At 35.4% G+C, this 24,901-nt stretch overlaps 1 protein-coding gene across 1 annotated transcript in view; it reads left to right on the top strand.

Annotated features, from left to right (window-relative positions):
- Positions 1-18,456, top strand: part of LOC141292623 (transmembrane protein 132D) — a 38,126-nt gene extending 19,670 nt beyond the window's left edge. The window contains exons 4-9 of the mRNA XM_073824657.1: positions 1,689-1,863; positions 6,033-6,176; positions 8,229-8,434; positions 12,253-12,523; positions 12,714-12,905; positions 16,671-18,456. Of these exons, the coding sequence (XP_073680758.1) occupies positions 1,689-1,863; positions 6,033-6,176; positions 8,229-8,434; positions 12,253-12,523; positions 12,714-12,905; positions 16,671-18,089 (2,407 nt within the window). The 3' untranslated portion in view covers positions 18,090-18,456. The remainder of the gene's footprint in view (positions 1-1,688; positions 1,864-6,032; positions 6,177-8,228; positions 8,435-12,252; positions 12,524-12,713; positions 12,906-16,670) is intronic.
- The last annotated feature ends 6,445 nt before the right edge of the window (positions 18,457-24,901 follow it).

Here is a 24,901-nt window from a genome sequence, read left to right as displayed (position 1 = left end):
ACCACCCCATATAAGCACACCTCACACACCACTCAGTGTCTGGGCTCGTTTGCACGAAGCGGACTCATTGTGATGCTCAGTCGAACTCACAATTCTACCAATATACTTACCTGTTGCTACTTACCTGATCCTCTGCTCTGTTCCAGTCAAGTTCAGCGATCATCCGAATCCAGTCAGCGGTGTGTGCGTGTGGGTGTGCCGTAAGTCTGTCTGCCATTCTTCAACGGTGTGTGTATCATCAGCCAGAAGTTCTCCTCCCATCGTTCCTGCAAAGGAAACATCTACAATTAGTCTACGTAGATATCTCAAGAAATATATCCTCACGAACTGTTGCACTTACCTGTCTCTGCACGTCATCATCCATCCGTTGCTCTGCTCACCTAAATAAACATCATTGTTTTTACTTACCTCTCTCGTCGGTTTGCTTCCTTAACATCAGTTTTAAAACTTTTTTTTAAAACATGATACTTTTTTCAGGATTCTCTGATGAAAAGATATTTCAAACTAATTATAAATGTCTTTAATGTCTCTTTTGATCAATTTAATGCTGAATAAAACTCAAAAAATCTTACTGAGCCCCAACTTTGAAATAGTAATGATGTACAATTATTGATGACATATCTTGCACTTGCATATTTAGTACAATCAAATGCTCTTAAAAATGAAAAAAAAAAAAACACAATACCACATGTCTCTGACTAGCATTAGCAAGTAACAAATCATGATTTATGGCTGAGATGCAAACTAAAGGCTACTGGCTATTTTTTAAAGGGACAAGCCCTTAACTTCTTGTCTTAATAGAAAATCAGTACAGGATCAAGTTATTTCACTTGTATAATGACTCGGGTAAAGACAGTGATTATATTGTCTTTTACACTGAATTGAATTTTTCAAACTATAATAGCTCAACAACGGGAGCTGTCGCCAGCTGCCATTAAGCAAGTGCTATCTCCTGACTACTTTTCTCAAAGCACTTCTTTCCATGTTTTACAGTGACGACCCACTTATCTTTAATCATCCTCAGTGCATCAGTGTGTTAGACCAGCTTAAAGACCAGCACATTCCACAAGATTAACGCAGAGATCACCACATTAACCAGTGAAGAGCCAAACAGAGAGGTTAATGCTGTGCTGGGAAACACTTAATGCAGCATAGCAATGATGGGTCATGACTCCATTGACCTTTCACCCTTTATCCCATAACAATGGCACTGAAAGCAAAAACAATTTAAGACAATATAGTATAAAGATTTGCAGAGTTTTAGATCAAATCTCTAAGGATCTGTCCACTCTGGGAAAGCACAGACTTTTGCTTTTCTGATGCTTTCAAAGCTTCCGTTTTACGTGATAGCTTCAGCATGCCATACACAAATGCATGAACCCTAAGAAGTTTGATTTTTGCCTTTCTCTTAGTTATATAAAAGCACTTTATCAAAGCAAAGCACGGTGTGAGCTGAATCATGTTCTTGCAATGAACCTACTGATACACTCATTAGAATGCTGAGTGTTTTAATGCTGCTGAAGTGGATGAGAAGCTCCATCTCTCCTGATGGCTGATTGTGCTTTCATTATTAAGATTAGACACTGTCCTCTTTGACTCAGTATGTCTCTTTTGACCCAGAAAATGAATTTAAGTCACTTTTTAGAGAGATTGGGGTATGATTGTGTCCTGATGTTTTTTTTAAACAGAGGTCTGCTGGAGGTCTTGCAGCTGGACTTTGAGACGGAGGAGCAAAGCGATCAGTTAGAGAGCCAGATGATCACGTGGCGACTGGAGCTGCCTGGAAACATGATCCGGGATGAAGGAACGATGAGGATTTACACCATTCAGAGAGACTATGTGGGAATAGCACCACTAATCACGGTTGGGAATGTTTGTTTTTACTTTTAAACAACTTCTTTGTTTTAGGATTACATAGAACTATTCTTTTTAAACGAAAGTTCACCAAAAAAATCTGTCATTATTTGTTTTGCTTTAGAGACAGTTAAAGAAACCTATCACTGGAATTTTGTCCAATGACATATGTAACCCTGGATCACAAAACCAGTCTGAAGTATCACAGGTATATTTGTAGCAGTAGCCGAAAATACATTCAGGGCTTCTACGCTTACTTTTAACTTTTAAAAAATGCACATTCTAGCACCTTCTAACCAATGTTTTAAAAAATCTGACAATCTGACTCACTATCCTCCTGGCCAGCACAGGTGTCACTTTTGGCTTCCGACCACATCCTCTGAGATTTTTTACAGTGCGGAACGTCCTGTATTTTTTAATAATACTTTGCACTGTAGCCACTGGAACTTCAAAACATTTAGATATGGTCTTATAGCCCTTTAATGACTGTGCATTGTGAGCAGCCACAATGCACAGCCGCAGATCCTCAGTGAGCTCCTTTGTCTTAGCCATGACTGTCCACAAACCAACAGCAGAGAGCTTCTGTTTTTCACCTGTTGAGTTGATTAAAACAGCTGTCCCTAATGAATCAGGGTAATTAGGATGCTTTAGAACAGCTTGGACTATTTGGAATGGTATAGAACTTTGGATTTTCCCATAGACTGTGACAGTTTGCAAAGAGTATGAATAATTTTGGACATGCCACTTTTTGTTCAAATGTAAATAAAAGCTGAGAAATATATTAATGCCTCTTGTACATCGTCTTATTATCTTTTGGGAGAAGCCTGTGTCAATTCCGGTCAAAAAAAAAAGTAAAAAAGTAACTTTAAGTCAGAATTTGCCAGGGGTATGAATAATTTCGGGCTTGATTGTATATATAAACGTAATTTCTAATTATTAAGATGCATTGCTAATAACTTCATTTGGACTTTGAAGGCGATTTGCTAATTTTTTTTGATATTTTTTCTTAAATTCCAGATTTTCAATTTGTTGACTGGTTTTGTGGTTCAGGGTCACATATAGAAACAACTAAAATTCACAAATGTGACATTCTTGTCATTTGGAATGACATGAGGGTAAATAAATGACAGAATTTTCTTCTTTTTTTTTGAATGAACTATCCCTTTAACTTCTGTAAGGTTTTGTGAGGTCACGTTTTGTACGGACGTCTGTAAAGCGTGGACATTTAAAAATGAAATCACATTGGTGTGACAAGCAATTGTCATGCTTTGTGTAAAATCCTTTGACTATAAAGCTACAATGACAGCTCTTATACATAATTTATGTGTCTTTGTTCTTTGTCTTTGTCTTTGTGTGTTTTTGTGAGTGTGTATATGTGTGTTAATTGTCCAGAGGCGCAGTGGCACTTCTTTCGCCCTTTGTTCTCTTCCTGCCGCCCCCTACGATTGGTCAAACTACTGCAGAATTTACCCTGACATTAATTTTATGAGGACACACATAATTCCCAAGTTCACCAGTAGCCATTAAAATATAATAATATAGCTTTTTATCATGTAAATGTTCAAGACAAATAAAACAAAAAGAGATTGTGACAATTCATTGATATCAAGCGTCCATTATAAAGCTATCTGCCAGATTTGTTTACTGGAACGGTCTGTTTCACAGCGTGACCCTTTTTCTGAAATAACACTGGTATAGGAGTGTGGGATTTTTTCCGGTAACTTTTCAAATCACAGTCAGCATCTGTTGTGTTGCGTTTGGAGGACGCTCGTAGACATCTGTTGGGTCTAGAAGTTAAATCTACGCTCAAACCTAATCATCCTAGTGTGTTCGTCATCACAGTGGCACGCTGTAAGATAATCATTAGGGTATTAAACTCAGACAGAGCGAGTCTGATCCACGATTGTTGCCGTGACATTTTTGACCTGTTTAAGCTTTTGCTCACCACCAAACTGAGATACTTCATAGGAGTTTATTAGATGACGAGAGTGCTTGTTCTTAGTATTAGCCTGTTTTGTTTACAGTGCATCATATTTCTTCCATATGTACATAATTAAGGATGGGGCACTGTGAGATGTATTAGTGTGATAGACTAGTTTATTTCAGTTTTTTTTATGTTTTTTAGTTTGAATATTTTTAGTGTGGAGACTTTAATTAGTGTGCCGTTTGCTTGGACAGTAAAGTCTCAGAAAAGTCTATAAATTTTATCTCATTTAAAGCACAACCATTACAGTAATGTGAGCAAACTCCATAAATTTATAAACACTTTTTGTTGGGAAACTCTTGTAAATGATGTTAAACATTACTGATTGGTATGTAGTAGGGTTGTGTGATAATGACAAAAAATGATATCTTGATATTTTATAAAATTATTGTTGATAAGGATAATTAGAAAATATTTTGCTGAGCATGTTATTGTGCTGGTACTTTGGCACGTTTAGGACTGCCGTGGACAGCTGACTCAAAAAGCTTTTGATGTTCTTCATGTTCTGTTCGGTAGTTAGTTTGCAGGAGTAGCAGAAATTAAATTACAAACTCCAGTAAGTTTAAATTGATTTCTACATTTTATGGGCATTTTTACATTTGTAAGGTCAATTTTTTTCTAACCTGATTAAATGTACTCTACAAAAAGTTTCTATTTTAATATATTTTAAAATTGAATGTATTCCTGTGATCAAAGCATTTTCAGCATCATTACTTCAGTCCCCAGTGTCACATGATCTTTCAATCATTCTAATATGCTAATTTGCTGTTTAAGAAACATTTATTATTATTACTATTATTATTATTATTATCAATTTTTAAAACACTTGAGTAAATTTATTTCAGGATTCTTTAATGAATAAAAAGATCCAAAGATCAGCATTTATTTGAAATAAAAAGCTTTACTAACACCATTCAAAATCTTGGAGTCAGTATAATTGTATTTATTATTTATTTATTTATTTTTTGAAATAAGTTACAGAAATGTATTTTATTTAGCAAGGATTCTTTAAATTGATCAAAAATTGATCAAGACGTTACAAAAGATTTCTTTTTCAGATAAATGCTGTTCTTTTGAAACTTCTGTTCATCAAAGAAACCTAAAATATTCCACTGTTTTCACCATAATAATAATAAATGTTTTTGAGCAGCAAAACAGAATATTAGAATGATTTTTGGATCATATGACTGGAATAATAATGCTAAAAAAAATTCAGCTTTAAAATCACAGGAATAAATTACATTTTCAAATAAATGCAGGCTTGGTAAGCAGAAGAGACTTCTTTAAAAACAATAAAAATCTTACTGTTCAAAAACGTTTGACTGGTAGCGTCTGTGTGTCACAATCTTAAATGTAATCAATTAATCCAAATAGTAAGACACTATTAGGCTGTTACCAATCAAATTAAATCAGTATCAACTAAATTTGTGTTTGCAATGCAGAAATGGCACAGAATCTGTATCTGAAGTGGCATTTAGATGCATTCACACAATGTTAATTGCAGTACATGAATGCAGTTAACCTGCAGTTACAAATGCCTAAATAATGTTTTGATGTTCAATAGTGATAATTGAAATGATTTGGGGAAAAAAGGGAAAATATACTTTAAACATAAACCTAAAATCACCAGTAGATGGTCGCAAATCACTGCATGAGGGAGTCATTGAGTCATTCATTCAACTGATTCGTTCAAACAGCTGACTGATTAACGAAACACAGTGTGTGTTCCTCAGAGATACAAACCAGTTCTGCAGTGGCTTTGTTTAAAACTATTTGCTGAAATACAGCAAAAACAAGAAATGTTGTGTCTAAAATGTAAGTCACTTAATATTAACTTCTTGTTTATTGAGCTGTTGATCAAACCAATAACACATTTGCAGTCGTGCTGAAATTTAGAGAAAAACGTCACTGATGTTAACTATCAGATGATATAAATATAAAAGACATAAAAGTCATACAGAGGCATTTTAGCCTTTTTATCTTGGGTTTTGGAGGACTATGATATTATCGTAGACTATATCGGACACCCCTAGTATGTAGTTTTTTTTTTATCAGATTCTTACAGATGCTCTGAGTCATAGTTTTGCAAATTCACAAACAGAATACATTTAAATTTGAAGCTTTTGTTTGTTTTCTTTTGTCTAGGCATGTCAATTTTAGTGCTAAATGAGTGTTGTTTGTTGTGCTTTTCCAGGATACAGAGTTCCTCAACACAGCAGTGCTGACTGGTAAGAGGGTTTCTGTGCCTGTGAAAGTTTTGGGAGTTGAGGCTGATGGCTCCATCACAGACATCACCAACTCGTCTCGCTGCAGGTCTTCAGACCAGGATGTCCTGAAGGTAATGTATGTCAAGGTCAGGGCACTTTTGACAGCTTCGGCAATCTCACACTCTGTGTGCTTCCTATTAGCAGCCATACTCTGCTTCCGAATGACTTATCTATCAAAACTAAAAGAGCACAGGAGAGAGAGGGGTCAGGGGATTCGGCTCAGACGACCACCACTTCCTAGTTCCTCGCCTGAAAAGAGAAAAAACAGAGAAGGGAGACAGACGTTGACCCGCAAGCCCCCATTGAACTTGTGTTTTTTACCCAAAGCACACCTGTCTTTTCTTCCCCTGTGTATTATGAAGAGCTTGAGCCTTTTGTTATTGCTGGATTGCTGTCTGGGTCAACTGGATTTGCCTCAGGACCAAAATCTTATATCAGACACAGTACCAAAAGTAATCCAAAAAATGTTGATGTGATAAAATTTCATTATCATAAACTGCACAGGCCCAACAATATGCAAAATTATCAGCATTGCATTAGCTGAATAGGATAAATTAACTAAATATCCCTATTCATTGTTTAATTCTCAACACAAACCCATGTTTATCCATATTTAAAGTATTCTCTTTGACCTTGTGTGACTGAGTCTGAATGGACCTTTGACGTCAATAATGAAAGATATAGCAATTATTTTCCCTTTTCTTTTACAAATTGATAAGCCTACTTATTTTGCTATCTTAAATATGCACAGTTATATAATTTAATTATTTGAATTTTGCATCAACCCTGTCAGAACAGATCTCTCCACTGCACTAGCCCTCAATGAACTTGTTTGAACCCTCGATAACATTCTTCTTTTTTGCATGCTTATTATATAGAATTTTAGCTATTTTTTTATTATAGCTGGATCATTCTCTGGAGTTTTTCCACCTAAAATACTGGCACATTTACTGTGAGCATCTTCAGCGCAGTTTGAAGAGTTGCGCGATCATGCGCACGCAATAGCCTAAAGCTTGCCACAAAGCACCTGCAAAAGTAATTACCATGAATGTGCGGGGCGAAATAGTAAGGAAATATTTTTAAAAAATAAAGCTGACGATCCTGACACACCATTTCCTCAGACCCGCCTTTATAGAGAATTGCATCTTCAATGATTACATAGCTTAATAAAAGATTTTGCTTTCTGTTTCGGTTCATCATTGTGAAACGCTCCTGTTCAAAACCAAGACGGCAGAAGCGCATCCTCTGTTTTCTTTTTTTATATAAAGTCACAAAATTTTGTTGATATTGTGAGTGCACAGAAATAAACGTAGACCCTTTACCGCTCCGAATAATATATTACTCTTACCTTTATGAGCAAAAATTATGCCATATTTTAAATTGTTTTCAGTGCAAGTGACCGCGCTGGCGCTTCCAAGTCCTGTAAGCCTGCTTTAGCTTTTACTTTGCGCTCAAACGATTGGATATGGGTCTAACAGCGTACATTTATATAGGTCAAACTTTTAAACTAACATATATAATATGCTTGAACTGTTTAATATCTATAGATTTTATTTGCATAACTGATGCTACTAAAATTTATAATGGCCAGTGGGGTGGCCAAGAGTCGGCCAGGGGTGGCGCCATTGGGTGAATGAAACAGTGATGCAACAGTGGCCATAGATTTTTCTAATGAGATCGAACAATGTACAGTACTCAGGGCTCATTACCTTATACCACAGTGACGCTCATGTCTTCATTACTATAAAACATCTTTATCTTTTTTACATTTACATTTACATTTAATCTTTAGCAGGCATTTATACTAGAATGTAATTTATACTCTGTGAGTTCTGCAATATAAAATTCCAAAATTACATATTTAGAGATTTAGGAATCTGTAGTGAAACTGTAGAGACTAGATTTTGGGTTAATAGTTAGATTCCACTTTTGAAAAACAATGTGGAAGATCTAGGAAGTGTTTTTATTCCTTGTTGTGGAATCACAAAGCTCAAAAACTGCATTGCACTGAGGAATAAGATACCCATTTCCTACTAAATATCATGAGGGATCTACTCAGATGTCTTTAAACCCATGCTACCTGTTAAACTACACAAACCCTAATATGCCTTTTTCACACACAGGTGTCTGAGAGGTGTGATTCTGTGTATGTTAATGGAAAGGAGACACGTGGAAGAGTGAGAATGATGGTGAACTTCACTTACAGCTACCTGAGCACACAGCTGGAGGTGAACGTATGGATGCCTCGAGTCCCCTTGCATATGGAGATTTCTGATTCAGAGCTCAGTCAGATCAAAGCCTGGAGAGTTCCTGTCACAGGGAACAAAAGGTAAGTGACAAGCATATTTCCAATGACACACTGCCACTACAAGCTTCATATGGTTGGAAAAGTTGGTGCATTTAGGCAGCATTTAGCAATTTGATATCTATATAACAGTAGGTATGATTAAAATTTATAATAATATCATTTTGCACTTTTAAATAAGCTTATGTAAATGCTGACAAATATTAGTAAGTAAACAGTATTTAAAGGGATAGTTCACCCTAAAATAAAAAAATCTGTTATTAATTACTCATTTTCATGTCGTTCCAAACCCTTAAAACCTTTATTTAGCTTCGGAACACAAATTAAGATATTTTTGATGAAATCCAAAAGCTTTCTGACCCTGCATAGACAGCAACACATTGACAACTGACACACTGAAGGCCCAGAAAGGAAATAAGGACATCATTAAAATAGTGACATCATGGTTCAGCTATAATTTTATGAAGCTATGAGAATACTTTTTGTGCGCAAAAAAACAAAAATAACTTTATTCAACAATTTCTTCCCTTCATGATGTCCTTACTAACTTTCTGGGCCTTGAACGTTGCATTTCTTGTGTTCTGACGATGAACAAAGGTCTTAGGGGTTTGAAACGACATGAGGGTTAATAATTAATGACAGAATTTTCATTTTTGGGTAAGCTATCCTTTTAAATCTATTGTATATCAAAGAATAAATATTAATTATTTGTATTTTTTAACAGTCAGGATTTTTTTTAGAAAATAGATTTACTTTCATTTCTCTGTAATAATATGAATATAAATATATGAGTATAATTCTTTTAAAACCTGATTTTAGAAATTAATACACATTTATAAATAAACATATGTGGTTTATTTTTCTTAAAACAGACAAATGTCAATAGGTTATTTTTATTATTAACATTTATTTAATTTTCTATGGTTTGTTTGTTAATGTTTTTAAAATGCACAATTTATGTTGTGAATAGTTCTTGAATTGTAGTAGTTTTTTTGTTTTCTTTCTTTCTTTTTTTATTTTTATTTCCTCAAACTAGCTCAAAACATTTATATTTGATGTTGCACCTCATATTAACCTTTTCTACTTTAACTTCTGCTCCAAATCATTCTTGTTAAAACAGAGAATGTGTTGTGCAGAGATTACAGAGACTATATTTTTAGGGTAGAGATGAAAGATTATTCTAAATTAACAATATATCGTATTATACATTAATTCGAGAGGTTTATTTTCTTAAATATGACAAATGTAAAGATGTTTTTAATTATTAACATTTATCAAATTGTCTATGGTTTTTTTGTTAATTATTTTTTAAAAGCACAGTGTATGTTGTGAATAGTGGAATTTTGATTGCCTGAATAGTATAGTGAATTTTTTGTCAAATCATTTGATTCAAAACGGAACTTAAAAGTGTGCATGTCGAATCATTTAATACAGAACAGGACTTTAAAGCATGTACTGCGAATAATTTGATTTAGATCGAGGCGTAGGAGCGGCTTCGCGGAATGTTGTATCCCCACCGCACCCTGAATATAGAAAATGTGTTTTGCAGAGATTTTATGGCAGTTTTTATGACATTGCAGAGACTTTTCTTCGAGGGTAAAGACGAGAGATTAATATAAATAAATGATGAATATTATTATAAATAAATAAGAGTGGTTTATTTTTTTTTTTAATTAGACAAATGTAAAGATGTTTTTAATTATTAACATTTATTTGTCTATGCACTGTAAAAAATAATACAATTTGTTGAGTAAACTTAAAATAATTTGTTACTTTGCGGGCTTAAAATTTTAAGTTGAATCAATTTAAATATCTAAGTTGTCACTAAGTACAACTTAACATTTTACGTCGACTAAACTTTTTTGAGTTGACTGAACTTAAAATAAGGAAGCCAGGTAACAAATTATTTCAAGTTGATTCAACAAATTGTTTTTTACAGTGTGGTTTAGATGTTAATAATTTTTTTTAAATGCGCAGTTTATGTTGTAAATAGTTCTTGAGTTTTAATTTCTTAACTGTATAGTGTGATTTGTTTCTTTCTTTCTCAGAACTTTTATGTTTGATGTTGCACCTCAAGTTTTTTCCACTTTAAAGGTCCCATATTGTCAAAATCGAAATTTCCTGGCTCATGATAACTGAGGTCTAGGGGCTATGTAACTACCATATGAGTTTCAAAACAGTCAATCCACAGTAAACTGCACACAGCCTGCTTAAAGTAACTGTTCATTTTCACGAGCTGCTGTGACTTCTGTAACAATGTGACGTCCGATCTACTCAGTCACCACCCCCAGCACCAATCACCGTCCCACCCTCCTTTTGTCAAACCCAGACAACATTGCATCCATAACATTGCTAAGCAACAACAACACGGAAACTAATCTAGAAAACCCTCTTCAGTCGATAGATGTCGAAACTACATCATTGCACAGGCTTCAGAACAACGTGAATATAAGAGACCAGTGGCACGTCAACTTCAGCCTCTTTCACACAGCCATTCCGGTAAATACACGGATAATGTGTCCCATGATTTGTTCCGGAATTGTTTGATTTGGTTAATTCACAGTTGTTTTCCGGAATCTGTGCGTGCTTTACACACAACCCATAAAGACATGTGACGTTTGGATGTGAGATGTAATACGACACGTACGTTTCACTAAACTGAAACTAACCTGAACAAACTGTGCTTCAGCGCTGATAGTGCGGAGCTGGCTCTGCCTGATCGCCGCTTCATTCCACTTTGCACGTATTTTTCCGTTGTGAAGAGTCACATGATAACGTGCATCATAACTACAACACTGCCTTTATGGTTCTGGCTTTTGTTCACACAGCACTCGTTCCCGTAATTTTCCAGAATCAGCATGCATCGTGAAAGGGGCTTTACTAAAGCAACAGTTATGTAGCTTACTGCATTCGGTGTTTGAAAAAGAAAAAACATTAATGATCATTCTGAAATATCCTGTTGAGTATCAGCAGGCTAGGCTCTCTCTATGGCTCTGGGCTCAGCTAAAGCATACATGACCGTAGTTAACTGTGGTTGGCCTGGCTGTGCGTCACTCAGAAAACAACAGGCCAATCAGAAGAGAGGCTCATGAATATTAATTAGATGGGCCAAAATCGACCTGTTTTTGACAGAGCTCCTAAAAAAGGAGCTGTAAAAATATATTGAGATGGATTTTGGCACTTATACCGTCAATATATATTCTTAAGGACATCAACAACTAAAATAAACCTCCAGAAATGTGTACAATATGGGACCTTTAAAACTGCTCCAAATCATTATTGTAGTTTTTTTTAATGACATTGCAGAGACTTTAATTTCAAGGTAGAGATGTTATAAATAAACAATGAATCTTATTATAAATAAATAAATGTGGTTTAAAATATATTTGAAAAATATAAAAAATATTTGAAAAACTATGCTTTAATTATTAACATTACCTTTTGGAGGGTTCTTAATAATGTTATAATGCATAATTTAAATAGTGAATTGTGATGCAATTTTGTATTCTTGTATTCCAGTGCGATATTTTAAATTTTTTTCATTTTATTTTTATTTTCGGTTTCTCTGACTTGCTCAGAACTTCTATATTTGATGTTCCACTTCATACAGACTTTTTCCACTTTAAAACCGCTCCAAAGCGTTCTTGTTAGAATAGAGAATGTGTTCCGCAGAGATATCCCGGCAGTTTTTTATGACATTGCAGAGACTTTCATTATAAAGTAGAGATGAGAGATTGCTGAGCCTAGTCAAATAGCAGATAGCAGAAGAAAAAAAAATATATATACTGAGAACAGGAGAGTGAGAAAAAGAGTTGTTAATTTTCTCTCCGCATGTTTCTCAGAGTGAGCTGGGACACAGAGGAAGAGGATGAGAGGAAGGGCCGAGGCTGCATGCTGCAGTATCAGCACAGTTTGATTCGAGTGCTTACGGTCTTCACCGCAGAATCGCCAGATCCAAGCAGCCCATCTCCTGCGTACTTCCTTGGCTCTGATTGTCAGGTAGATGTGACGCGGCTGGTGCGCTACTTTCTGAGAGTTGGGGATACGAGCGTCGCTCGCCTGCAGGCAGGAACCGTGCTGACAGGCAAGGCTGTGGGAGTCACCACTGTGCAGGTAATGGTGATAATGACAGAGCCGCCCGCAGCTGTCAGCTTTGTCACGATTCTCATTATTCATTAAGACAACAAAGTTTAGTGTGGGTTTAGTTAATATACAGACAGCACATAGATGGATTGCTTGCTTTTTAATTGCAAGACAGATAAATTAGAAACGATGCCATGCTGGGTTTGTTTCTGTTGTTCAGGTGATGTCTCCGTTGTCGAACTCGGTTCTGGCTGAGAGGATGATCCGGGTTCTGGATGACAAAGTCAGTATTACAGAGCTGGGTGTGCAGCTGGTCTCTGGCCTTTCCCTGAACCTGCAGCTCAGCCCAGGAAGCAACAGGGCCATCGTTGCCAAGACAACCGCACAGGAGATCATACACTACCCCAAGCAGGTAATTCATGTAGCTACATGGGCTGTCAGTTTAATTAATCGAATTATAAGCTAATTAATCATTTATAGAAGCTAATTAGGATACAAGAGAAAATCCCCCTAAAAGATAATTCAAATACATGACACTAATTGTGGTTGACACGTAAAAAATTGAATAGAACAAGTGGATTTAAATGCCAATATATATTTCATATTATGGAACAAACATACAGAACAGTGCAAAGCAATCTATAGATCCTAAATTATGCCTGTGCATTGCATTTTGCACCATGTTTTTGAAACAAGGTCTGAAATTAGAAAGTTCAACAACATGTAATGCTTTCATTCATCAATAAATAAAATTTCTTTTTATTGGCTTTTTTTTGAATACGTCCAAAAAAAAAACACATTTATGATGAAAGGTACTAAAATATTGTTGCGTTAACATTAAATTAAGACTAGTGGTGGGCCGTTATCGGCGTTAACGTGCTGCGTTAACGTGAGACTCATATCGCGCGATAAAAAAAATATCGCTGTTAATCTATTCTCAAAGTTGGGTTGGGAGCTGGGTCTAAACTACGCAAGATATGATGACTTTCACTTTGATATTTTAGCGCGGATGACGTATATCTAGTTGAATTGCAATGTAGGGGGCGAGAACGAGTCTTCAACTTCTGTGAAAAAATTACCACATCAAATGAGACGCGCAGACATGGATGCAGTTATGAAGCCGCTTCAGGGCAGGTGCGTGCGTTGCTAGACCCTTTTTACTGGGGCACGTGCCCCAGTGAAAATCTGCTGTGCCCCAGTAAAATCTCAAGTTTGAGTTAAAATTTACTTTGATAATCCCGAAATAAAGACATTATACTATATGCAACAACTGAATTGACGCTTCTAAAAGCAACGCAGTTTATTGGAAGATGCACGCAGATAGGCCATCCATACCCGCGCGCCTGTATATTTTACTGGAACGCGCACGTCGTACAGCCTTTTGCGCAGAAGTACTTGGTTACACAAGTTTGTATAGTTAATTGTGTTTTAAATGCAATTGTCAAGCAGTTTGTAATGCATTTTGGAAACAGGAGATGAGCGCCTGATCTAATGCGCCACCTGCCTTGAGAAACCCGTTCTCAAAGACTTACTTTTAGTCATTATTTGGGTAGCACACATATTCTGAATGCTTTCAGAAGAATTCAAATTAGCCATTTTAATCTAGATTAATCTAGATTAATTTCAAGATTTAATCTAGATTAATCTAGATTAAAAAAATTAATCTATGCCCACCACTAATTAAGACCCTTATTTCCTACTAAAAAATATGTCATCCATTAAGTTAATTTAGTGTCTTTAATTTAATACTTTTAAATCTAATATTTAATATATTGCTTATAAAATTAATTTAAAGCTTTTAATCATCAATAAATAATTTTTTTTTGCTTTTTATTTATATTTTTAAATATGTCCCAAAAAATTTTTTATGATGAAAGGTACTAAAATAAAGTTGCATTGACATTAAATTGAGACCCATATTACCTTCTAAAGAAATGTCATCCATTAAATTGACTTAGTATCTTTAATTTAATACTTTTAAATCTAATATTTAATATAATGCTTAAAAAATTAATTTAATGCTTTTAATCATCAATAAATTATTTTTCTATTTTTTGCTTTTTATTTATATTTTTAATTGAATACTTTTAAATCTAATATTTAATATAATGCTAATAAAATGAATTTAATGCTTTCATTCATCAATAAATAAAATTTCTTTTTTATTGGCTTTTTTTTAATACGTTTATGATGAAAGGTACTAAAATAACGTTGCATTAACATTAAATTGAGACCCATATTGCCTACTAAAAAATACATAATCTATTAGGTTGATTTAGTATGTTTAATTTAATTCTTTTAAATCTAATATTTAATATAATGCTCATAAAAAACAATTCTATGCTTTTAATCATTAATAAATTAAAATATATATTTTTAGCTTTTTAAAAAAAAAATGTCAAAAAAATGTAAACATTTTTTAATGATGAAAGGTATTAAATTAATCTTCCAGTAAGTTTAAGTATCTTTAATTTAATACTTTTAAATCTAATATTTATTGATTATAATATTATATTAATGCTTTTTACATGAATAAATTAAAAAAGTTTGCTTTTTTTTTAATATTTGAATATGTAAAAAAATTAAAATTTTTAATGATGAAAGGTACTAAATTAACATTGCATAACATTCAATTGAGACCCATATTACCTACTAAAGAAATACGTCATCCATTAAGTTCATTTAGTAAGTTTGATTTACTTTAAAATCTAATATTTAATATAATGCGTATAAAATGAATTTTAATCTTTTAATCATTACTAAATAAATAAATGTTTTTAATTTTTTCATACATCAAAAATTTTTTTCATTTTTTAATGATGAAAGGTACTAAATTAATGTTGCATTAACATTAAATTGAGACCAATATTACCTAGTAAGGACATACATTATCCATGTAGTTGATTTAGTATCTTTAATGTAACACTTAATATAATACCTAATATTTAAATATCTAATATTTAATTTAATATAATTAATTTAATGCTTTTAATCATCAAAAAATAAAAATTATTCTTTTTTTTAATGTTTGAATGACTAAAGGTACTAAATTAACATTGAATAAACATTAAATTGAGACCCATATTACCTACTAAAGAAATATATCATCCATTAAGTTAATTTTTAATTTTAATCTTTAATGTAATACTTTCAAATCCAATATTTAATTTATTATTTATAAAATCAATTTAATGCATTTAATAAAAAAATACAAATTATTGCATTTTTGAATGATTAAAGGTACTAAATTAATGTTGCATAAACAATAAATTGAGACCCATATTAGGCTACCTACTAAATAAATATGTCATCCAGTAAGTTGATTTAGTATCTTTAAATTAATACTTTTAAATCTAATATTTAATTTATTACTAATAAAATAAATGTAATGCTTTTAATCATTAATAAATTTAAAAAATCTTTTTTTTTTGCATTTTTTATTTTTATTTTTGAATGATTATAGGTATAAAATTAACGTTGCATTAACATTAAATTGACATTCAGATTAGCCCTTAAAGAAATGCATCATCCATCCAAGTTGTGTAAAAGAATCTTTAGCATTTGGTACCATTAATCACTAGCTACGAGAAAGCACTGGCCATTACGCGTAGGGTACAAGAGTACAATTAGTGCAACTATGCTTTAAATTTCTTCATATAGCTGCTTGTTCCAGTGCCAGGTCTGAGTGGCATAACATGATCCAATCAATATCAAGCTATTAGTACTCAGCGAGAGGCCTCATTCGTCTCTTGATGGGCTTTGCAAGCAGAACTCCTGAGGCAATGCATAATGTATTTCTCCCCAGAATATAGGACAGCCTGTGGTGCGGTTTGCTTATACTGTATTTGCAAGCAGCTCTGGGTTATTGTGCCACAGCTTGTTATGGTACAAACTCTACACTGTGCCCTCTGGTGGTTAAGCAAATGGATTTTGAACACAAACACATAAATATTGATCCCTTTGGATAAATGAAACTCTATGCATGGGCTTTAAGCCTATCACATATATGTACCACATCCTGTCAAAGAGCTACTTAACATGAAATTAACTTGGCCAAGATGCAGTTCTAGATGTCACGCTAAAAGGAAGTTATTTCCAAGTTGACCTGCTTTGATGGTTTAAACTTGTTTTAGTTGTATATAATGTTTAAGTAAATATTTATAACTCTATACAACAGGAGGCGGTGGTCGGCTGCTGGCTGAAGTTCAGCGATGGCTCCCAGACTCCTCTTGACTTGTACGATCCTAGTGGTTATTCCCTCACCATTTCTTCACTGGATCCAAAGGTAGCATCAGTCCGGAAGATCCCGGGGTCAGTCTTTGTTGTGGTCGCTGAAGCCGAAGGACAGGGCTTATTGCTCAGAGCGGAGTTAGCTATCTGCGAGGCCTGTCAGAAATCCAAACGCAAGAGCAAACTGGCTGTGGGTGGAGGCATGGTGAAGGTGAAATTCCCTCCGGATGAACAGCTTGCAGGGACTGGCAAAAAAGAAAGTGAACGTGCCAGTGATGGTGAGGATGGAGATGGTGTGTCCAAATATATCCTTACATCCCCTCTGAACACGCTTCAACAAGAGAGCACCACAAATGCGTTCAAAACTGTGACCAAATCCAATCTTCAAGAAGCGATAGGAGGTGGCGTATCCACAATTAAGTCAATAAACACTATGGATAAAACTCTCATCACCAAGCCCATCGCAGACAGAGCACTTGTTACTGTAGGCCCCAGAAATCCAATAAAGAATGGATATGGAAACTTGCTTGAGAACTCTAACTTCCCGTTTCCACCGGAAGAACCCAAGAGAGAACCACCGCTAGTGGAGAGTGACCTGATACAGATGTTTAGTGTGTTCAGAGACATTGAGGTCTGCATCTATGCATTGGTAGGACTCTCTTGCTTGGCCATCATCGCCGTCTTGCTTCACTGTGCCACAAACAGTGCAAGATCCCGCAGCAAGAAGTCTCTGGTTCAGTGCCAGGGTCAAACCGAGCACAAGCATCACTGGGTACGTCTGGGCACAGCTGCAGAGCAAAACAGAGCTGTGCCAATTGCAACAACCTCCAAGCAGGAGATGCAAGCAGCTGTGGAAATGCCAAGAGCTGTTCAGATGCAAAACAGCAGAGGTCCGGAGACAATCCAGACGAGGGAGATCCCAGCCATTCCTACTGAGGAGAGAACTGCCACTCTGGGACGAAGAACCAACACGCTTCCTCCAAGGCGGGATCCGATGCCTCCACTGCCTCCGATGGCTGTCAGGTCAGCCACCCTCCTGGCAAGGCCCGTTCGTAGCGAACCTCTACATTCTCCCACAAGCAAAAGGAATCAAGTGCAGTTTACAACCTTCACTACTTTGGACATCAAACATCTGGCTGCTCTCAAGAAGAGCGGACAGAACTTCAGCTGGGCCGGCCAACCGGTTGGAGGTTGTCAAGCTGTCAGTATGAGCCAGGGTGGGTTAAATGGTAAAGCCGAAAGAGTCAATCATGTACATTTTTGTAGCCCAGTGGAAGTGTTTGGACAGACGCCGGAGTCCATAGAGTCCAAAGGGTTTCTTCCAGAGGGCCCGTGGCCTGTGGCTACACCGGTGTCAAAAGTGTGATGCAGGAAAGTTGGCCTCATTCATGAAACATAAGCAGGAATGTCTGTGTGAATTGTCCACAGATCCATTCTTTTATAAACTGTTGCACTGAACTGAATTTGACAGTTTATAAGGAAATGTTTTTATGGACAATTTAACAGAAAATGTTCTGTTTGTGCATTCATGTCTAAAAGTTTCTCTAATGGAAAAATTCAAATCCTGAATAAAATTTCCTGACAATTTACTAACCCCAATGATATCCAAGATGTTAATGTCTTTCTGTCTTAAGTTGAAAAGAAATTAAGGTTTTTGAGGAAAACATTCCAGGTTTTTTCTCTATATAGTGGACTTCGGTGGTGGCCAACGGGTTGAAGGTCCAAATTGCAGTTTCAATCAGTGTTGTTTTCGTCAACGATGACGATGACGAAATCATTTCGTTGACGCCACTTTTTTTCATGACGATAACGAGACGATGATGAGATAAAAATGGCTCGTTGATGACTAAAACATGACGAGACGTGTGTGAGTTTTCGTTGATGAGAAGAGAATAGACGAAAATGTTAGTGGGTGGTCCGTCAGACGTTTAAAATGCATGACATTTCTGCTTATTGTGCATGCCAATTAAAACTTAAAAAGTATCTGACGCTATGGCAAGCCGTTTTAACATTAAATACTCTTTGCTATACTAGTATGGCAAGCCGTTTTAGCATTCCATCCTTGTTTGTCTTTTATGTTCTAAAACATTCCTTCATTATTGTAATTATTGGTGAAAATAGTCGATCCGGAAGCTCACATTGTGTTGAACTATAGATCTGCTATTTTCAGAACTTATAAGTGACACTACCCAACAGCAAAATACTTACTGACCTACATTAATTTGTTAAAAGACTACTTTTTCCCCTTTTTTTGACTAAAATTAGACTAAAACCTTTTTGACTTTTCGTCGACTAAAACTAGACTAAAACCTTTTTGACTTTTCATCGACTAAAATTGGACTAAAACTATCACATATAGAAGTGACTAAAATTTGACTAAAACTAAGAAGCATTTTAGTCCAAAAGACTAAGACTAAATCTAAGATGGTTGTCAAAAACAACACTGGTTTCAATGCAGATATAAATGTATTTTTTTTTTTAAAGAAAATGACTGATCATTTTGCTAGTTAAGACTCTTATTCCTTGGCTGGGATCATGTAGAGCCCTTTGAAGCTGCAATTTGGACCTTCAGCCTGTTATCTCCCATTGAAGTCCACTATATGGAGAAAAATCATGGAATGTTTTCCTCAAAAAACTTAATTTCTTAGCAACTGAAGAAAGAAAGACATGAACATCTTAGATGACAGGGGGGTGACTAAATCATTAGGAAATTGTTATTCTGAAAGTGAACTTCTCTAAATTAGATGTAAATATTTCTGCAACCTTTTTCAAAGTTTTTACTTTTCCTGCTTTTGTATATTTGTATTATTATTATTATTATTATTATTATTAAAATCAATAGAAACAGATCACAATAAGTATATATAAAACCACTGATAATATATTACAAATATTGTATATTGTGTTTTATAATGAACCCCTTATTGTGTTTTTAAACAAGCTAATACATGTAATTTAAGATTTTAATGTATAAAAATGAGAAGGTATACAATATATTCATTAATACAAATAGAAAGTTGTATATTAAGCTTATTTAATATTAAATATTAAATCACATTTCTTTTTATGACCTGTAACTACACTGCAAATCATAGTGCCAGTTTTCAATGTTAACCATTTTTATGAATTTATCAATTTATTAATAAATAGTCTGATTGTGTACATTTCTGTTGTTGTAGTGGTCCTTAATGACACATTGTGATTCTCAATTTATGTTAACACTAGTGCATACTAACTCTGGTTCATCTTATTATTAATAAGTGTATTCATCCATTTCATAACTGCAGCAGTACAGCTTCTTATAATGCTCCACATGCCTCCTGATTGTTTCCTGGTTCGGAGGCCTTTATCTAGTCTTTGACCTGAGCTCTGGTTCAGCTCATCAGTGACAGCTTGGAGTGAAAAGAAAGAAATCTCTGCTGCAAACAAACCTCTCTGTTTTATTGTGATACCACCAGCATTATAGCTTTGCAATGACTGCCATCGCCCTCCGCCTCCAAAAAACAGCTATCTCTCTCTGAGTCACCAAGCACTGCCTTAAATCTTGAAATTGTGTTCTCCTCATTGCATGTGGAGAAATAGGTCGGACTAGCAGATAATCTGATGTGTTGCACCTCAGGACTGTTGCAGATTTGCAGAGAGGGACTGATCTCCAAAAAAGCCCCAAGTTTATTCCATAGTAGTGAACAGTGGTGTTTGAAATACACTTGAAGAATTTTGGAGTTTTTGCATTTCATTTCACAATATCATTTGAATTTAACATTTATTGTAGTATGAAGCAAGCCAAAATAAATGGTTTTACTATAGGAATTAACATGGGTAGTTTTCCTACTTGTTCCTACATATTCTGTTATCTATTGTTTGGCTTTAGAGAAGACCAATTATGCCCCTTTTTTACAAGATGTAATATAAGTCTCAGGTGTTCCCAGAATGTGTCTGTGAAGTTTCAGCTCAAAATAGCCCACAGATCATTTATTATATCATTCTGAAAATGCCTATTTTGAGTGGAAGCAGAAACACGCCGTTTTCGTGCATGTCTCTTTAAATGCAAATGAGCTGAAATCATGCTGAAATAATGTTTTAAACCATATTATTTTAAACTTTTGATAAAGGGTTTTATCTGAAGCATGCGGACAGAAAGTGGCTGTCACACAGCATGTGAGTACTAAAGTTCTCTTTCATGTCTCATTGCGTTTAAACGGTCAAATACACAAAAGTTTATATTGAAAACACACAAGTTGCAAAAACAGAAATCTGACACACTCGTTTTTTCACATGCTTGCAGAAAAAGGCTTACCAAATCAAAGTTACTGGGTTGTCCTTTTTCATGTTTTCTGGGTTGGTAGATACACCAGGGACCCGATTATAGAATTTAAACACTGAAAAAGTCCGGAGGTGAACTCTCTCTTTCCAAAACAGAAGTGTCATGCACCAAAAGTCATGCACCAGTTCTGCTGACCATCTAGTTTCTAACTACTTAAGAATTTTAGGATAATCTGTGAAATTCGGAGGAATAAGCATAGCGCAAAGAAATACATATTCGTGTGTGGGATGTTTTAAATAACAGCTACGTCTGTGCTATCATTACAACAGTCACCTAATCCGGAGCGTTGGAGCGTTGGATATTCTATTGATAGATTTACAGGATTGAGGTCATTGTGTTTCTGGATTAACATGCATTAGTTGATCTCCCCCTTCTCTGCCCACATTTAACTATGTGGGCCAAACACGGTGAATCTCCTCTTAACTCCTTTCACTTCTGGCTTGTATTTAATTCTGGTCAACAGCAGTATGCTTAGCCAGCGTGTGTGCACTTTTTCCAGTACATCAAGTTTATTTGATAGAATTTGTGAGAACCACATTTTTTTCTTTACCTAGCTTAATTTACTTGTAGATATAACATTAGATATGTATTGCAAGCCCAAAGACAGAAAAACAAAGATGTGTCTTTTTAATGTAAACTGAAGGCTTTACCACTGTGCGAAAAGACCATAACCACCAAAAAAATAAACATTCCTGCCTTGCTGTGTGCTGGAACCATCACTGACGATCTGATTAACAAGTGCAGAAGCACTGAGAGTGGAGAACTTGGCATCCTCTTACGGAGGAGCTGTAACTGATGAAAGCAGGCGCAACGGCAAGCTTCCACGACTTGATGAGGGAGGATAGGAATAGTGAGGCAGAACTAAATGATGGTTAGTGGGATATCAGTTATTGAAAAGAAAATGGGATGTAGAAAAAAAAAGTTAGAGGTTACTACTGTGCAAAAGAGACATTTTCATTCTTCTCTTTTACTCATTCACCACGTAGCTGGTTGGTTTATGGCTTATAACTCTTAAAGGGATCCTATTATGCTTTATCACTTTTTGAATTTTAGCCAGTGCGTGGTGTGTAGTTTTGGGCATAAAAAACATCTACAAAGTTACAAATCTCAAAGTCCACTCCAAAGGGAGATATTAAGTTTTTAAAAAATCCCTTTTTAAGAACTACAACGAACGGCTCCTTTGGACTACAGCATTTCATGCATAAGAGCATGTTCTAATGAACCCACAAAACAAAATAAAGACTTTGTAAAAGAGCAAAATAGGACCCCTTTAAACAAAGATTCCTTTAGGCACTGTTGTATTTTTAGGCTCTGTAGATTGGTCAATTGACCCTTCACAGGGAGTTTGACTAACAGGCGATCTGACCAATCATAATGCTGAATCTGCCATTTTTGTCCGACAAACAAAGCAGATGTGAGAGTAGATTAACGTTGTTGGACTTGAACTTGAGCGTTTTGTATTTTTAAGACACGTCATCGATTGGCCATATTGGCAGAACTGAACATGAAAAATGCTACTGAACTGAACGAAACTCACCTTTTTTGCTGATTATTGCTGCTGAAAATGGTCAGTTGTCATGTTTTGGGCTGTACTAATCAGTCAGAATGGGAAAAACATTTGGAGTAATAGACTGCTGAATCTGCCATTTTTGTCCGACAAACTGTAGATTTCAAGACTTTAACTTGAAAAATGGTGTGTATTAATGTCTTTCCGTAGTTGAAACAAGATAGCTTTTTATGTTCATATATGTTTATTTCATGCTATAATTAGGAAAGAAGAAGAAAAGATGATCTGTTGACATACCGTGTGAACTGAGGCGCTACAGCAATCTGTCACGACACATTGAAGAGACAAAATGGTATTTATTTGTTTGAATTTCATACAAAATGACAAAATTTAAGCTGAGACTTTGCCTTATAGCTAAAGTAACCTGCTCTGTCTTGTCTGTCCGCACGTTGTCAGTTTCCACTTTGCTACGCAATGTATTTTTCACTGCGTGAGGACATAATGTGAAGTGAGAGTGGCAAATTGCGGCATGGCTTGTCAGACATAGCACCCAGCCATGTGATTTTTCATAATATTCGCCGTAGTCCATGGCAACGCTGTATATCAGGCTGCTCATCTGATACTTTTATGTCTCATATCAGATTGCAGACTTGCTCTCCTTTTAACTGCTATCATCTTGCGTCTCAATTTTCAATTGTAGTTAAAATGAGTTTTGAAGACTTAAGTATTAATATTATTGTAACATTGTTTCAGCATTCATTGTTTTTGTACATTGGAAAGTGGGATAGAATAAGCCTGTTGATTTTCAGAAGCATTAGTCTGAGAAAAAGATCTGGAAGTGGTCATTATCTTTATTGGCTGTACGATTTATCAGATTTGTCTGAAGTATTAGAATATTTGAAGAGAAGAATGCTCTCTGCCCCAGTTTAAGCTATTTAGAGGCTGTTGAACTGGTTTGGCTTGAAAGATTTTTACAGTGTATGAAATGTATTCCCCAGAGCTACTCACAAACTCTGAGAAGAGCATTTAAAGTTCAACAAATCTCACTTGAAAGTACAGATGAAGCGTTTCTGGGCTTTTTGAAAAGAATATGAAGTCAGCCTGTGTTCACTTAGCCCCACATGTATTTAATCTAATTCTGTTTGCTGAGTCATCGGGTTGTGTTTTTTTGAGATTGTACTTAATGTTTTTAGGAGGCTGTTAGAAAGCACAGCAAATATAAGCAGAAGCAATTTCAAAACAGAATTAGCAAATCTTTAAAAGATTAAAAGCAAAGGGCTGGTATCTACAGTAAAGCTTTTACAGTAACGCCACAGGAGGCCTGATGGTGCCCAATTCTCTGTAATTGCCAGAATGCGCTTTCAGCTCTTTGAGCAGCGCTGTAAAATTGTATCTAATTTGTCGAGGAACACATTACTGTTTTGCTCTAGTAGTCAAACATAATGCTGAAGCGAATCAATAAAAAGGTAGAACTGTAGTAACATGTCATGCCAGTATGAAAAGCTGCACTTTAGATACAACTGAAAAATAAGGGCTGTCTGAGGTGTCAGTCATGCATTCATTAAAGCACTTCCTTAATATTCTGACTTTCTTGAACTCATTTCTGCAATTGTCTGATTCAAGGCAATGTCGGAAACGTGGAATTAGCTTTTGTCTTGGGCTGTTTTAATTTGATTTGACATGGTGGGTGGGGGGTATAAGGGATTAAGGCAGAGTAGCTCAGGGGTCTGTGAAAAGACGTAGACCTTAAAAGAATGACTGAACAAGGTGAAAGACTATCAAAAAGCTGGAAATTGTTGCTATCTGTTAGGAGGGGAATATATTTGGACATATTTTCTGTAGCAGCTTGTGCAATTTGTTTGGAGCTCGTCTCTTGTTTTGCGTCTGGCAAGTGCTGCTGTTTATCGCTTTGATCTGTGACAGCCAGATTTCTCTTCTGTTTCTGAGCGCTGTCACCCGGAGTCAGGCTGCGGACCTACACATTGCCGTCTCAAACAAACATTAGGCCAGTTGTAAACACACGGCTCCCTTTCCTTCCCGCTGACACATAACTTCACACTTTTTGCATTACCGCTTTTTTTTTCTCACACTGACTTCTATGTCACTTTGATTTTTGCTCATTTATTGAGAAAATGTTTAGACTAAAGCTTTGAAATTGCGCCTCAAACAGTCAGCAATCCTTACCCATTGTCAATTCAATTAATATCTTAAAGAGGTCATTAACTGCTTTTTTGTATTATTTTGTACTGTTCTCTGAGGTCCACTTATGGTATCAAGATTTTTACATCAAAATATGTCATAATTTAGAAGTAATAGGCTATTTTGTGTCCTGTTTTGACCCCTTTCA

Source organism: Garra rufa, chromosome 19 (assembly GCF_049309525.1).
Source record: "Garra rufa chromosome 19, GarRuf1.0, whole genome shotgun sequence".
Taxonomy (NCBI): domain Eukaryota; kingdom Metazoa; phylum Chordata; class Actinopteri; order Cypriniformes; family Cyprinidae; genus Garra; species Garra rufa.
Note: the sequence above shows the minus strand (reverse complement) of the source record. Positions and strands in the feature narration are given on the sequence as shown.